We start from the raw sequence: 16,907 nt of genomic DNA on the forward strand, positions 1-16,907 counted from the left end.
TAGTGGTTCTAAAGCCCCATCAACAGATGAATTTGATAGAAGAACTAGATCGAGAATAAATCCTGAAAATGAAAATCCAGATTTAGTAAAACAAAATTTAGAATATAATGAATATATTTATAATTTCAAACCTATATTTGAAAAATCTGGATATAATATAAATGCCAGAGGCGCCAGACTTTTAGTAAATATTAAAATCTTTAGATGGCGAATATTATTATCATTTGCAAGATGATTATTATATTAATATCTCTTATAAAAATCAAAACGAAATATAAGCAGAATCAACTTTGAGTAATTTAGAACCAGATAGAATTAAAAGAATAAGAAATAGTAATGAAATAGAAAATGTAACACAAGAAAAAATAAATCAGAATAGAAAAGTATTTAAACAAAGAATTAATGACTTATTTGAAACAATCGATAATAATTTAGATCCAGAAACAACTTCTGAACAGAATATAACTTCCAAAACTAGTAAACCTAATTCAAGAGTAGTTCAAACTGAAAAACTTTTACCAAATCGATTACTTGATGCAACGAAACAAGAATTAGAAGATTTAAATATATTTTCTGATAGAGCAATTAGATAAATTATTAGTATACAAAATAAAGCTGTTAAATTTGCGCATGATAAAAGTGTAAGAGATTTTAAAATTATAACTTTAGAAGATCAGAACAACTAAAATTAGATAGAGATAATAAAGTTATTGAGGAAATTGAATTTAAAAAAAGAAATGCATATTTAGAAAAAGAAATTGATAATTTAGAATATAACATAGAATTTCAGAAAGAAGATATCAAATTATTAAAAAAATCATATGATTATTGTATTAATAGATTAAAAGTTGTTGTTAAAGATTTAATAATTAAACCAGATTCTGAAATATCATTGAAAGATAGAATAAAATTATTATTTAAGTTAGAAGGAATCACAATTCTTTCAATTCTAACAGCTGTAACTATGGTATTTACAACAATTGGTTTAGCAATATCAAATTCATTGAAATCTACTCCTACTCCCAATAAACCGGATAAACCCCCGAATGATAATAATTCTATACAAGATAAAGTTAAGGATGGTTTAAAGAAATTAGCAAAATATTTATGGGACTATCTAAAAAATCTGCTGCAGCATTACCCGGAGTTATTGCATCAATTGTTGGTTTTATATTGAAATCTGCTGGGAATATTCTTAACTTTGCTGCTGAACATATTATTTTATTTTTAATTACAGTTGTAAGTGCAATTATTTTTGGGTTAATGAATATGATAAAAAATAAATAATTAATTTTTTTGTTAAATAAATGAGTGGGAGTTATATAAGTCCTTCTAAGAATTCTAGAATATCTAATGCTATTAAAGCAGAAAGATCACATCATGTAATTACTCATAACCCTTCTAATATTAATCCCGATGAAACTTTATATGTTAGAAATCCTCGATTAACACAAAATACTTTTTATGTTCCAAATAGTATTTATTTATCAGCCGATATAAAAGTAACTGGTAATAATAATAATTATGTTGTTGATAATGTTGGGAGATATTTGATTAAAAAATTAGCTGTAAAGATTGGACCAGAAACAGTTTTCTCATTGGATAATTATAATTTATTTATGCATTTTAAAGATTTATGGTTAACAAAAGAAAATAGAAATAATATGATATTTCAAGGCATCCAATCAGAAAACCAAAATAAATTAAGATCTGAACCTAATAATGCAGTAGTAACTAATGCTACAGATAATTTGATAAAAAAGATTTATGGAAGCAAATATAAAATTCCATTAGACTTTGAATTGATAAATAATAATGCGCCTTTATACAAATATGTTATACAAGAAGATATTATATTCGAAATAACATTTGCTCCTGTAAATGAAATTGTATTATCTAGCGTTGTTAAAGATATGGGTTATGAATTATCGAATATATGTTTAGAATATGATACAGTAACTGATGAAAATATTGCTAGCATAATTCAAACTCAATACAACCAAGGATTTTTATTATTATATGATTATATTGAAAAATTTAAAACTGTAACTATTAATGCAAATGATGAAATAATTGATGAGAATATTAACATCCCAAGAAGATCTATTAAAGGTATGTTAATATTTTTGCCATTGCAACGTATACTAATGGTCCAATAAAAGTTGATAATTATTATAATCCTGAAATATCAAAAGCAGAAATAACAATTGAAGGCATAGCAAATAAAATATTTCGTCAGGGAATGAGAATGATAGATCAATGGCCAGAAATTAGAAAACATTTTATGAATGAAAAAGTAAAATCATTTGAAAATTGTAATATTAATCAAATTGATTATTATACCAGTAATAAATATGCATTATGGTTAGATTTTAGAACAACAGAGGATAATTCATTGCATGGTTCTGGGAAAAAACTACAAAATACTAAAGATGGAATACAATTATTCATGAAAAAGAAAAAAGGAAGTTTAAATTTCAAAATGCGCGTTTATATTACATCCGACGCGCAATTAAATATTGTAAATTCACAATTAGATAGTTTTATGTTTTAAGTGTTATGAAATATTAAAATTTTAACTTTAATAAAAAATCTTATATTAGATGGAAGGTGGAATATATGAAATACAAACTCCAAGTGAAATGATATCAGATATATATTATATATTACCTATGATGAATACAGTAATTATTTTGGAGAATACTTTAATCAATTCAAATATAGAATAAGTAAAATAGATAAGAATATTGAAACAAAAAAAGAAAATAATATTGAACTTAAAATAGAAGATAAGAATGATATTGAATATAAGATAGAAGATAATATTGAAACTAAAATAGAAGATAGTAATAATATTGAAACAAAAAAAGAAGGTGTAACATCATCTACATCTTATAATATACCCTCTACATATCATATTGAATCAAAAAAAGATTATTATAATCAAAAATATTGTGATGTATGTAAGAAATATATATCATATAAAAATTGGGCATCACATAAGAAATCAAAGAAACATATAGAAAAAGAAAAGAATAATAATGATAATAATATATCTGGTAATAATATAATAGATAATATCATAGATAATGTTAATACAATTGAAACAAATGATACCATAGATAATATAACAGATAATGTTGATATAATTGAAACTAATGATAATGAAACAATTGATGATTCTAAAAAAAAAAATTTTTACATTTGTGATTTAGATATTTCTAAAAGTAATTTTTCTAAACATAAAAAATCTCAAGCGCATATCGAAAATGAAAGGAAGTTAGAAGAACATGAACAGAAATTAGAAGAAATAGAAAGAAATAAAATGTGCCAATATTGTAATAAAAAAATTGAACCTGTTGATGAAAATACTCATTATAAATCAAAATTACATCTAATAAATGTTTATAAAATAATGGGTATGATACCATTGTTAAATAACCCAGAGAAATATATGAAATATTTTAATCCTAAAACTAACCAATATTATATATTCTATAAGTTGTTATTTGATAAATTATTAGCTTATGCAGAAGATAATCATGAACAAATCTATTTTTTATTATATTTTAGAAAAATAGATTTAATTTATCTAATCAAACATTTTGGATATCAATTTGATTTTGATAATGATGATTTTGATGAATACTTAGAAAAATAAAGAGAAAAAGCTAATATACCTACTAATTATCAATCAAAGATGACTCGACTAAAATTAATAAATCTACCTAAGACTTTTGATGAATTAGATATAAACAGAGATGATTTTATAGATGTATTAGAAACAAAATTAGAATAATTATTATAAAACTATTTTTATATCTATGTACTAGACGTACGTAAGAATCTTGGTAAGAATCCAAGAATCCAAGAAATCTTACTTTCTTACTCGTACGTCTAGTACATAGATATATATGTACATATATAATAGTTTTCATAAAAATTAAAAACACAAAATTATTAATCTAAGTATAGAAATAGTTATAATATAATCTATTTTTATTTTTATTAAGAGAGAACATATAATTTATTCATTTTTATATAATTCATTTAATAATTTATATATCTATGTACTAGACGTACGTGTAAGAATCCAAGAATTCTTACTTTCTTACTTTCTTAGCAAGAATCTTGGATTCTTACGTACGTCTAGTATATAGAAATATAAATTAGTTTCTATAATATTCCAAATTAGGATTTTATTTTATAAATTTATATTCATAGGGAAATTGAAGCCTCAGTAATAATTTTGAACCTTTATTATTCTTTAATTTATTCATATATTCATCATGTAATTCAGTAGGTATAATTTGATTTTCTTCCAATGATTGTTGCATAGATTTTCTATCTTTATTGTAGAATAAAACTAAAAATCTTATATTCTCCCTAAAGTTTTTAACAATTGAATTATATTTTTGATTTAAAACCCATGTTCTTATCCCAAAATGTCTCCCAGAGAAAGCTAGATAACATAACTCACTTTCTCTAACTTTTGAATCATGTAAATTAGCACAATCATCTATAATGAATAATGTATTTAATCCTGTATAAATATCTAATGCTATTTTTATACAATTATCTAAATTTTCTTTTACTGTTTTAGGATTTAATATAATAAACTTTTTTATCTTAACTATATCTCTATTATATGTTTTATTCATTTCATAAGTGGGGCAGAATAATATTATATTATCAAAATAATTCTTATAAATAGTTTCTAACAAATCTAATATGAAATGTGTTTTACCGCAGTTTGTTACTCCAGTAACTAACATATTATGCGGTTCAAATATAAATAAATCTTTATTCATTTATTCTTTTAATTTTACTAGATAAAATCCATTCATTAAATTTATCATCGTATCCTTTATATTTCACCAAAGAATACTTTTTTCCTTTAAGAGTTTTTGTTTTCAATACTTTTTCTATTTTGTATTCTATTTCATCTGGGTTTGGTACAAGTGATAATTCTTGTTCATAGAAATAACCTAATATTTCTTCATCTTTTAGATCTTCTAATTTATAAACAAATGGTTTAGTTAATATTATCTTTTTAATCTTAAATATTTCTTCAGTAAAATTAGGGGTATAACCTTTATAAAAGGTTTTTCTATATTTAGATATTCTAACGTGTTGTCCAATTTAAATTTAGGTTTTCCAAAATCATGTGTTACAAACGCGCCATATAAATTATTCCAAACTATTTCTGAATTATCTTCTTTTCTAGCTTGTATAGGTTTCATATTTATAGAACTATGTTTAGAATTATTATAACCTTTCACTAAATCATCTAACACATCGATATATTTATATGTTTCATTAGCAGTAAAGTATTTCCACATTCTAGTTTTCGATGTTTTATTAAATCTTTCTATAATAGATGCTTTTTTATCTGAATGTGTTGAAAAATACTCTACATCGTTAACAGATAATAGTTTTTTTAATTGTTTGTTATAGAATTCCTTACCTTCATCAAATTGTATCTTACCTGGAATAGATTCAAATATATTCTTAAAAGCATTTGTCACTTCTATTCCACTTTTATTTTTGATTGGAATTGACCACGCGTATCTACTGAATATGTCTATAACATTCAGTATCCAGAAATATCCTTTGTTGTATTCTTCTAAGTTCTTCATGTCAATTAAATCAGCTTGCCATTGTTGATCGATATATGAAACCATTACTTTTCTTGTTAAATGAGTTTTATCCATTTTCTTGTGGATTTGATATGTTGGTTGATTTTGTAACCATGATTTTAATTCGCTATATTTTATATTTTCTTTATCGGATTTAATTTTACCCCATAATTCTGAAACGTTAGAATATGATACTTCACTTTCTGGGTTATAATATAAATCTCTTAAATATTGTTCTTTTTTCATCTTCTTTTAATCCATTAATAATAATTTAGATTTAGTTTCAATGACTTAATGATTTGACTTATTTTCTGGTATAATAGGTTTATCATCATTGGAATCATCTTTATCATCAGATTTGAAATTTGATTTATATATTACACCGGATAATATAATAATTGTGATTAACACAATTGTAATATATAAGTAGTTATTTCTTCCAGCATTATAAGAATTAGATGGATTGTTATTTGAATCAATATCAGATAAAGTCTGTGATTCATTTATATCAGTTAATTTCTTTTTCTTAGCTTTTTTTTTAATTCTGCAGATCTTTTACCTAATTCTCTTGCCCATTTAATTTGTTTTTCAGATCTAACCTTTTTCTTAACGCCATCACTCATTTATTTTAGTTAATTTTTGTTCTGATTCATTTTCTGTTTCGCCGTTTGGTTGTAGTACATCTGTTTCGTTCTTACCTGATTTATATTCCATAGGTTTGATGTTCGAAAATGTTATGACACCAGTAGAAATTAATGTCATAACCGATCCTAATTGAAATGAAGCGTAACCAACCCATTTTTGTAATTCAGTCATAACTAAGTAGTCATTTTTCGAATCATTATATAATTTATTGGTATCATCAATTGGTATTAACTGGTTACATAACTTAGAGTAACATTTGATAATACCATCCGAAATAGAATCATTTATTCTAGCTAATCTAGCTTCTTCATAAATCTTAAAATATTTTATTACTTTATCTGGTTTCATAGAGTCTAGTTCTTGAAAAGTAATGGTCTTAGTTAAAAACTCCTTAGATTTCCCGCCAGCAATTAGTAATTCAAGATGGTGTTTACAATTCATAATCAATATTGTTATTAACTTGAATATTATTTTCAATTTTGGTCGGAATATCCTTATTATCACTAATACCCAAATCATCTAATGTTTTTTCAATATCAATTCTATTCTTACTCGATATCTTTGAAATTTATATTAGAGAAAAAAAGCAAGAAAAGTATTATAAGTATTCTTCAAATGATATTAGTATCTCTTTGGGCTAATACTAGCTTAGTTCAGTTAAAGAATTTGAGTATTAGTTATTGTTTTTTTAGTATTTTTCATTTGTGATATAAAGTATTCCCTTTTGAAAATATGAGAGATCCCGAAACGAGACCAACAATAAAACAACTAATCCCAATCAAAAGAAATAACAGAAATAACAATGTCAGAATTTGCAAACTTGAGCTACCCAACGTCCTCAACTTATTCAAAAATAATGATATCGTGCTGATATCAGAAACATGGAATTCCGCGGAAACAGCGTTCCAAACACCAGATGGATTCTCATATTTTCAACAGACAAGAAAGAAAAAATCGCGCGCGAAACGTCATTCCGGTGGTCTGCTGCTTTTTTGCTTTTGAACTGAAAACCGGGATAAAACTTTTAAAATCCGATAACGCGGACTATCTCTGGATTAAACTTGATAAGACGGTTTCACGCCTGAACGAGGACACTTTTATATGTTTGGCCTATGTATCGCCCGTTCATATCAGCCGCGCACAAGCGGATACAATGAATATATTAGAAACTGAAATTCTGGCGTACTCAATCGAAGGGAATGTACTTGTCCTCGGAGACTTCAATTCCAGAACGGCAAATAAATCGGGTCTCATTGTAGATGAAATTGGTAATGAAACAGATGCTAATGAAAATCTATTCAATAATAACAATTTGATATATTTAGAAAACAATATTAATCTTAGCATACAAAGAAGCTCGTGTGATGAAATTTGCAATAATTATGGGAACGATCTATTAGAATTATGTAAAAGTACCCAATCTTTCATTCTTAACGGAAGAGCGTTTAATGATAAAGATTTGGGTAAATTCACATGTTTCCAACCGAATGGAAAGAGTACGGTGGACTATTGCTTAGTAAACTCAGGTGCACTACGCATTATACGAGATTTTGAAATCTCCGATTTAAATCATTTCACAGATCATGCCACGGTTTTTGTTTCTATCGGTAAAAGCTTAGAACCACGGTACACTGACCACAGTTCTTTACATAGTAATCCAGAGTATAATGCCTTACCGGAGCGTATAACCTGGAACAAACTAACAGAGAACAGATTCTTAGAAACCGTCCAAAGCGATGATTTCATAAATCAACTAACCCACTGCATGGATAATTTAATCTATAATGGATCTCCTAATGCAAATGACGTCAACGAAGCTACTAATAATATAACCGATCTCTTATTGTCCTGGTATGACGGAAATACTCGCCATGCGGCGGGACCAATCAGACGCCGGGTAAGACGTCGTTGGTTTAATAGAAATTGCTCCATAGCCAGGAATAAATTCAGCAAAGCGAATCGCCTCTACCACAACCAACCCAATCTAAACAATCTACGAGACTTACAAACCATACGTAAGCGTTATAGAAAGACAATATCTAAAGCAAAACTCCGCTACGAGAAAAAGATAGCTAAAAGACTTACAAATGCTTTATCTCAGAATGACACTAAGTCTTTTTGGAAGAGTTTAAAGTCATTTGAAACTCGAAACGCAGATAAAAATGAGAACTGCCCGAACTTAGCTGAATTCGAAACTTTTTTTTCGCGGAATAATTCAATCTGAATCAAACGATGACATTGATCCTGATCTTTTGCTTAATGAAAATGATACGGAAGCTATTAATATGCCTCACGATCTAGACATCCCCATAACTAGAGATGAAGTTATAAGAGCGATAAGAAATCTAAAAAGGCAAATCACCGGGTCTTGATAATATCCTACCAGAAATGCTTATAACTGCCTCTGAAACCCTAACACCTGTGCTGACCATTTTTTTCAATGTCATCCTTCAATCAGGTATTTACCCACAAAATTGGAGCAGTGGCTGCATTACACCCATTCATAAGAAAGGGATGACTTCCGACCCAAACAATTATAGAGGTATCACCGTCTTGAGCTGCTTCGGAAAAATATTTTCAATTATTCTGAATACACGCATTATACAATGGTTAGAGGCACCCCAAGTATTAAATAATGCACAGGCCGGTTTTAGGCCAAATAATGGTACTATAAATCAATCCTTTGTATTATCTTCAATCATCGACCACTGTATAACGAAGAAAATGAAAAATGCGTGTATGGCATTCGTAGATTTTTCTAAGGCCTTCGATAATTTGAACTACGAAATTCTCTGGAAAAAGATCCTTGTAGCTGGTATCACTGGCAAAGTTTATAACATAATTAAATCTATGTATGCTAACAGTGAATCATGTGTCAAAAACAATGGGTTCATATCTAGCTTTTTTGACTGCACCGTCGGCGTAAGGCAAGGCGACTGTATCTCGCCTGTACTCATCAGAATAAACATAACTAGTTTCGTCTATTTAGCAGAATCGCATTAATGAGGTTTAACAGTACAAATAGCCTAGGCTAAATCGTTCGGCAGAAAATAAATTCATTTTCAGGAATAAAATCGTACTAGACTAATAGACCTTTAAGTCTGTGGTCCTCCCAATCAACATCGTCATAGAAGATTTGCCGGCAGATGTAAAACATTATAACCACTTAATACCACAGTATAATCTACCAATGCTTCAAGGCCCATGGGCCTCTTGTTGTGTATTCAAGATTGAATTGATCTAACCAGAGCAGAAAGCATTCAGCAATTTAGAAAATCCTAGACTCATAATCAAGTTCTGTGAAGTCAGTTGAATCAAGTTGAGGGCTCAGGTGCCTAAAATTCAATGCCTCAATGTCCCTGTATACCGATCGAGTACGATGGAGTTTACACGCTGAAAAACATTGGGCTGCAGTGTAAGTGATTTAAGTGGAGCAATATAATGAGCGCCCTGCCCGGCTGCAACTGAGACGTAATCAAGTAAGACTGTAAAAATATTGCTGTAATGCTGCAATAACGGGTTTTCTGACATTTTACATACATGTGACCTGAAGGGATTCATTGCTTGGGATTCCATCAGTTATTAACTTAAAATAATATTGATAATAGTGCTTTATTGGCGATCTAGAACTTTACATAATATATGTATTCCATTATTTCAATTAAACAGATGTCTTTTATCGAATTAACTGAGATATGTCCTTATCCCTGTTAAACGTCAACGCATCAAAATAAGATTGAGTTCTTGATTGAACAAATCAAGATCTTTAATGATGTGATAATATCGAAATGCTTCACGAATGCATGTTGAAATCAATTAGCATTTATTGAGTACAGGGGGTTTAATTCAGTTTCAAAGCTGGATCAAATCAAACACATGGTATAAGTACATATACACATAAGTGCCATATGCCAACGGGTACGATTAGTTCATGCAACTCCCAACGGAACTATGAAAGCGCCAAACAATTAAGGTACATCAGTACTTTTTACGTGGTAGCCCTTGTGGATCCACGTATCCCGGATATGTGTCGCGCTCCTTCAAAATAGTCGCATGTAATGAACTGATAAGAATTATTTTGGTGAAATCTTTGTGTGCTTCCCAGTGCGAAATTTGAACCAGCAAGGTAGAAACCCGTTGTCGCTGCTTTGCAGCTATATTTCTAATTTTAATATGTTATGCTCAATTTCTTGTGTAATATCGGTTGATTTTTTTATTTCATATTATTTTTTGATGGTTTTATTTTGTTATTTATTGACACTAAGAATACTTTTCTTTCTCCCATTTATAAGGAAAGAAAATTAGAAGTGGTGATGAGTCGACCTCTTGACCTCTGTCCTGAAACTCACATTTACTAATTACTAACTACACCTACTTACTAACATCACGTTGCATACTTTTCTTGTCGCTGCCCAGCTTAACGATTCTACTATTGAAAAAGAGTGTTTGGGTTTATTGTTAGCTTTTGAACACTTTGATGTATATTCTAGTTTAACTTATCACCCATCACCCATTTTTTGCAGATCGTAATCCTCTTGTTTTCTTGAATAGTATGAAAAACAAAAACAGACAGCTCATGAGATGGAGTTTGATTCTACAGGATTATGATCTAGACATTTGTCTTATGCTCAACAGATATAAATAGATATGAACTTGTGGAAAAATGCGGAGTAATTGTATTGTGAATTTGCAAGTGTTGTGAAATTAATCATATAGTCCATGATTATTGTGTTCTTGTAAAAATTACCATGAGTAATTTTTATCTTTTTGTGGGGCGTGTCAAACTCCTTTAAATAATAATTCATATACTGGTGTGTTCCCTCTACCATACTGTTTAATCTGCTCTAACTTCCTGTGTACATATGCAATACTGTAACACAAATTCAGTTCTAAAACTGCTGAATAAAGCATATGAATGTCTGTACTCTGCTGCTCAGTCTTTGGTGTGGATCATTGGTGGTTTCATAGCGGGCCTTTAAATCCTTGAACAGCCTTGAATTATCAAAAGCAAATTCAAGGCCTTGAAAAGCTTTGAATTTAGCACTATGCTCTTGAAAATTTATATTGGAGCCTTGACTTTCAAAAATGTTGCATAATTGTAGATTGATGATAGTTTTTGTAATGATGGAAATTTTGGTGAAAGTGTGACATTGTTTATAATTCCGCACACAACAAGCCCGGCCCGAACATATGAATATACGATGAAACCGTGCGTTCAGGAAATCCTCGTCATTTTGTTTTATTTCCTCATATGGCTTCCCCAATAACTTCAGAAGTACTGAAATCCCAGATTTTCCCGTATCCCACAAACAGCCAATCACATTCGCTGATCGAGACTACACTCCAGTCCCAGTGAAAAATAGGTCCGCCCCAGTGAAAAGTAGGTCACCATGCTCAGATAACATGGTCAACTCAGGAGAAAATTTAGGAGTTCATTTTCGGGGTTTATTAAGTGTAGTTCAAAAAGTACATCGATAGTACTCGCTCAAAAAATGGCAACACTTCCAACAAGGATTGAACTTTTATACATGTATATTCCAATTTCAAGTATCTAAATTTTCATTATGTAAAAACGTGCCATTACTTAAAATAAATTAAAAATGAATTGTGCTTAAAGCCGGGCGCAAGCGACAAAATCGCCTAGTGTGCGGTCACTGGCAACTATTGTCGGTTGACAAATCGTCGCCGGCGACAAGATCGCTCAGTATCTGGCATACCAGATATTCCGCGACAAGATCGCCGAGGATCGGCAGCAAATCGCGTAGTGTGCGGCCACTAGCGACGAATCGCTTCGAATCCATTAAAAAACAGCCAATCAGTGCCAAGATAGAAATCATGTGCATTCACAAATCGCGGCCCCGACAGACGAACAAGAATCGGCATGGGATACACCGAAAGGGGACAAATTGGTGGAAATGTGGCCGGAAAAAGCCATGTTTGTTCGACGTGTCCTATGATTCTTATAGCGACTGCTGCTTTCTTCTTTCGGCTAACCATATTATAGCGTATAAACAAATTCTGACGATAATATTAGCAAAAATTTTATTCGATTACATCTGCTCGACCATTTTGTAATCATGTGACTACACAAGTGGCACTACTTCGCGGTCTGCGATTCGGTTATAAAAATCGTCTAATGTGCGGCTGCTGACGACGGACGATTTTTATGAAATCGCCCATGATTTAAATCTTTCTTCTGGCGACTAAAAATCGCCTAGTGTGTGCCCGGCTAGGGATTATTTTTCAAAAATAAGTCCCCTAAAAATAAAGCAATTACCATGAAATTATTCTGGGCTCGAATACTCATTATCCCAAACCTAACATTGATACTCTATTCATATTCATTTTCAATAAAAACTGCTTGCAACAGACCGTTTGTATAGGTAAACCTACGGGGTTCACCAAAAATGTTCACTTTTCAGAAATAGAGTGACTATCAAACAATCACTAAGAAGCGAATTGAAAGGTGTACCATTTCAGAGTGTCTGTTTTACACTTCTGGAAAGTAGCTGATATCGTTATTTGCTTATTGTTTTCAAGCGGCTACTAAGTAAAAGAAGACGTTTAAGCTCTATAGTGGGATAGACATGTTCTTGGATTCAGCCTTTCAATTATCTGATAGATGTCAAGATAACAGTAATCTCTTATCTACTGTAGGTACAGCAAGAACCTATGAGACTACACAGATTCATCTGCCAATGACAAACCCTATACCTGCATCATCTGCAACACCAGCATCTTCAACTGGGTTACCATCTTCTGCGCCATCATTACCCTCTGGGTTGCCACCGTCTTATGATGACGTAATGTCTGATGAAAGTCATTATGAACCAAAAGTGACCACGACTCATGTAAGTGTCATTGTGTAACGAGTTAAAAACCTTATGCAGAGTTAGAACGAATGAATGATTTGGAAGATTTATTCCTTAAGATAGAAAGTGTTTTCCCTAATTTGAAAAATTAGTTGAATCTTTTTTCATCCAACCTCCCAAATTAGCGTGAGGGCCATAGGAACGCGCTTAACAACGAAATTTTGCAATTCGTAAATCGTAGAGCGCAGTGATGTCACTCCGGGAATACAGTATAAGCCGGAAGTAATCTTATACGCTCTACATGGCGCCCCACTTTTGATTTTCTCATAAAAAATCGCCAAAATCAAGATGACAAGGCGTTGTGTTGCGATGCACTGCTCACATTCGCATAATAGATTGTATGAGTGGCCAAAGGATAAGAGGAGAGCGCACCTTTGGACTGCATTCATCAGTACGAAGCAATGAATGGGAAGGCTCCTGCTACTAGTACGATGTCAGGACCAACGTTGTGTCATCACCATTTTACCAATGAGTGCTTTAAAAACCTCTTCCGATTTCAATGTGGCTATTCTTAGCAGTAAGTATTCTTCGCAATTTTTTAATGGAATTGAAGTAATCATTTTACCATCAACCACCGCCACATGCCATGGATGGCCGGATCCATTATGTTTCCATTGTCATTATTTTCTAATCCAAAATATGAACAAAAAAGGCACAAAACATATAAAAGTCATTGATAAATTGTTTTATGAATGAATATCTAATTTGTTTATTGCCTTTAGAAATGTCGATGACAATGTTCTAGTCTTGAAATCTAGGGATTATGAAAGGAATTTGAATGCCTTGTCTGCTAACTTATTTTATCAGCTGCCCAGGTAGATGTCGAGTTTCCACAGCTGGCAATACTCAAAGATTTTATTGATTGTATATTGTAAGCTTAGGGCAGATTCTGCTAGAATAACAGCATCATCTGCATATAACAATAATAGGAGTCAGAAACAAACATCTAAACTTTCTTGTTCCCAAAAAAACCTAATACCATCACACTGACTTTCAATCAGAAACGATTCCATGTCATTCAAATATACTGAAAAAAGTATAGGGGAGAGGTTCTCACCTTGTCTCAATCCTTTAAAACTCTCAAATTACTCTGAGTTGACACCGTTTACTTGATCACATGATTTTGCATCTTGATAGATATAATAAATTACTCGTAATATTTTTCCAGTTATACCAGTATTTATCACTTTATGCCAGTGCTTTACGCCAAATTGAATCGAATGCTTTTTGATAATCGAAGGATACAAAATAACTTCTTATTGTTTGCTAGAAATAATTCAATCAATGAATACGTGGTCATTCGTTGCCGCTTGTCCACAAATTTTACAATTTGGATCAGATTTTATTTTCCAAAGTACTAATTTTGAAGCTGCTGCTAGAGTATTATGTAGTAATTTCCAATGGATATCACTCAAATCGTCTTTCATTATGTTTATTATAAACTTCATTCGAGATTTCTGGCCAGTTCTGATCATTATTTAACATTTCAGTAATTTCGGTTTGCACAATCGGTGTGATTTGTTGGAGATTTTTTAATTATAGAATTCTATAAATTTGAGATGATAAAAGTTTTCCTATAGTACAATCTATATAACCAAATTGCACATAAATATTTGGTAATTCATCAGGGTCTAAATTTTGGTCAGAGAATTAGTTTCCAATGTTGTGGTATCGCATTGTATATAGATGTGTGTTTAAATCTATTTGTTAATGTTTCGTTGAATGCTTTGTTGAAAAACTGTCCATGATTTTTATAAATGTCTGTAGTATTCATTTGTAATGACTGTTTTGGTATTTTATTGTGAATGATGTTTAAAGCATTCCAGCCTGGGCTTAGATATTTTTGACGCCTTATAAAACGTTAACATTATGAAACCTAAACAATTCTAACCATTCAGCGTCATTTTACAAACGACAACTGTAAATCGATGTGCAAAACGTCACAGGTCTATGTGTACACATACAAGCTATTTGGCAAAATATTATTGACTAAGACGTAGAATGTCTTCCTGTGATTATATAATGAGCTCTATTTGAACGTCGAAATGTTATATTTCATTGAATATCATTAGAAGACGTATTGTAATAGTAATGGATGTATGATTATATCAGAAGCGGCAGGCATGAATCGAAATGATAAGTAAATCGGATTATTCGGTCGAAATGGCGGATGTATACACGATTTGGAAGTCTGATATAAAATTAGGACCCTGACATGGGGATGCCGGTGGAATGATGAAGCTAGCTACGATCTGTGTAGGGCCGGCGTGAATTTCATCGGCGGCTACAAGCGGTCAATATAAAAATGTGTAAACATACAATTTCAATATTCGAATGTTTTAGAAAATGTGTTCGATATTAGGGGTATGCAGGTTTCATGAGATTAGCAATTTATAATAGCATAGCTGTCATATACGGCTCCGCGTCCTCTGATGGCATTAGGTGACAATTCAATTCAATTCTTTATTGATCCTCATAACATATAAAATTCCCGAATTCAATAAAGTTACAAATTTTAGAATAAAAAAAATACAACATACAAAACACATGCGAAATTCGTACAGAATAACATAAACATGTTATTTAAAATGACATTGTCTACTTTAACCCAGACTCAAGAAGATATCGAGTGACCGAGCCAAACCGCGCCGACACGGGCCGGCTGGCTAGTCCACACGATATGCTCCCGATGAAGCAGAAATCAGACGAGCTCTTTCCTCAACTATGGAGGCAATGATGTTGCAGACCAACTTAGAAGCAAAAGTGAATGAAGTCGGACGCAAGTTATCAATTATTGACAATTTTCAATAAAAAAATTAAACCACTAGCTCACTACAGCCGGAAGACCTCGCATCACCTAACCAAATCGCCAAATCTCATAATTCCCAAAATTTCTTAAAACCTCGATTTCAAATTTGCAATTCCACATTAGCTTATCTCGAAAATTCTACATTTTTTTCGCAGGCGTCAAATAATTTATTAAAATAAATTTTCTTGTTGCAAATTGTAGTTGATAAGTGGTTTTTAAGTGTGTTGGTTTTAGAGCGTGGTTAATTATCGTCTTAATCGCCTGTGTTTGTTGTCTGTATTCAATGTTGTGTAATTCGCGAGACCTCCGTGTTCGACTTTTTGCTGTCTATTGGGCTGTCTATTGCAATGGCTTTGCACTGAAATAAAATGCTATCAGCGAAATTTCACTAAGCTGCTGTTTAAACCGCTGAGAGAAATTTAATTTCAAACACGCATTATCATCTTTTAACAAGCGTTCCTTTAAATTTCCTGACAAAAGTTTTGCCCTTAGTCGATAAGCCCGATTAATGAGCCGCGTTTATGCAATTCTTAAAATTAGCAAAAATTGCAGTCTTTACAATGCGAGATGTTTTTATCGTGTAACATGGTGGTTTTTATCCTTTAACATGTACATGTCATACTTGAAAATGTAAATGTGATGCATGTTGACACACCTGTGTTCAAAGAACACGCATCTAACAGACACATTGGAAGCAAAGCCAAACATTGGTTGTGTAGGCCCGACTGGGTAAAATGGCCCAGTTTCCACATGTGAAAGTGAAAAAAATCGATTGAGGAAATATCGGCCTATTTTCTCCTCGTATGAACTTCTGTGAAGTGTTTAAGAGAAAGCCTCCGCCACCAAGCACGCCCGGGCTGAACATTTTTAGCTCCGCTGTGACCGAAGGAGCTAATGGGTTAGGGGGTGAGCCGTCAACGTCCGTCCGTTCGTTCGTTCGTT

At 31.5% G+C, this 16,907-nt stretch overlaps 1 protein-coding gene across 4 annotated transcripts in view; it reads left to right on the top strand.

Moving 5' to 3' along the window:
• LOC141901571 (uncharacterized) overlaps positions 1-16,907 on the top strand; it is a 232,547-nt gene that overhangs the window by 185,345 nt on the left and 30,295 nt on the right. For all 4 annotated transcript variants that reach the window (XM_074788894.1, XM_074788896.1, XM_074788897.1 and 1 more), the window contains one exon: positions 12,942-13,135. In XM_074788894.1, the coding sequence (XP_074644995.1) occupies positions 12,942-13,135 (194 nt within the window). The remainder of the gene's footprint in view (positions 1-12,941; positions 13,136-16,907) is intronic.

The sequence above is a fragment of the Tubulanus polymorphus genome, chromosome 3, assembly GCF_964204645.1.
Source record: "Tubulanus polymorphus chromosome 3, tnTubPoly1.2, whole genome shotgun sequence".
NCBI classification, from domain to species: Eukaryota; Metazoa; Nemertea; class Palaeonemertea; order Tubulaniformes; family Tubulanidae; genus Tubulanus; species Tubulanus polymorphus.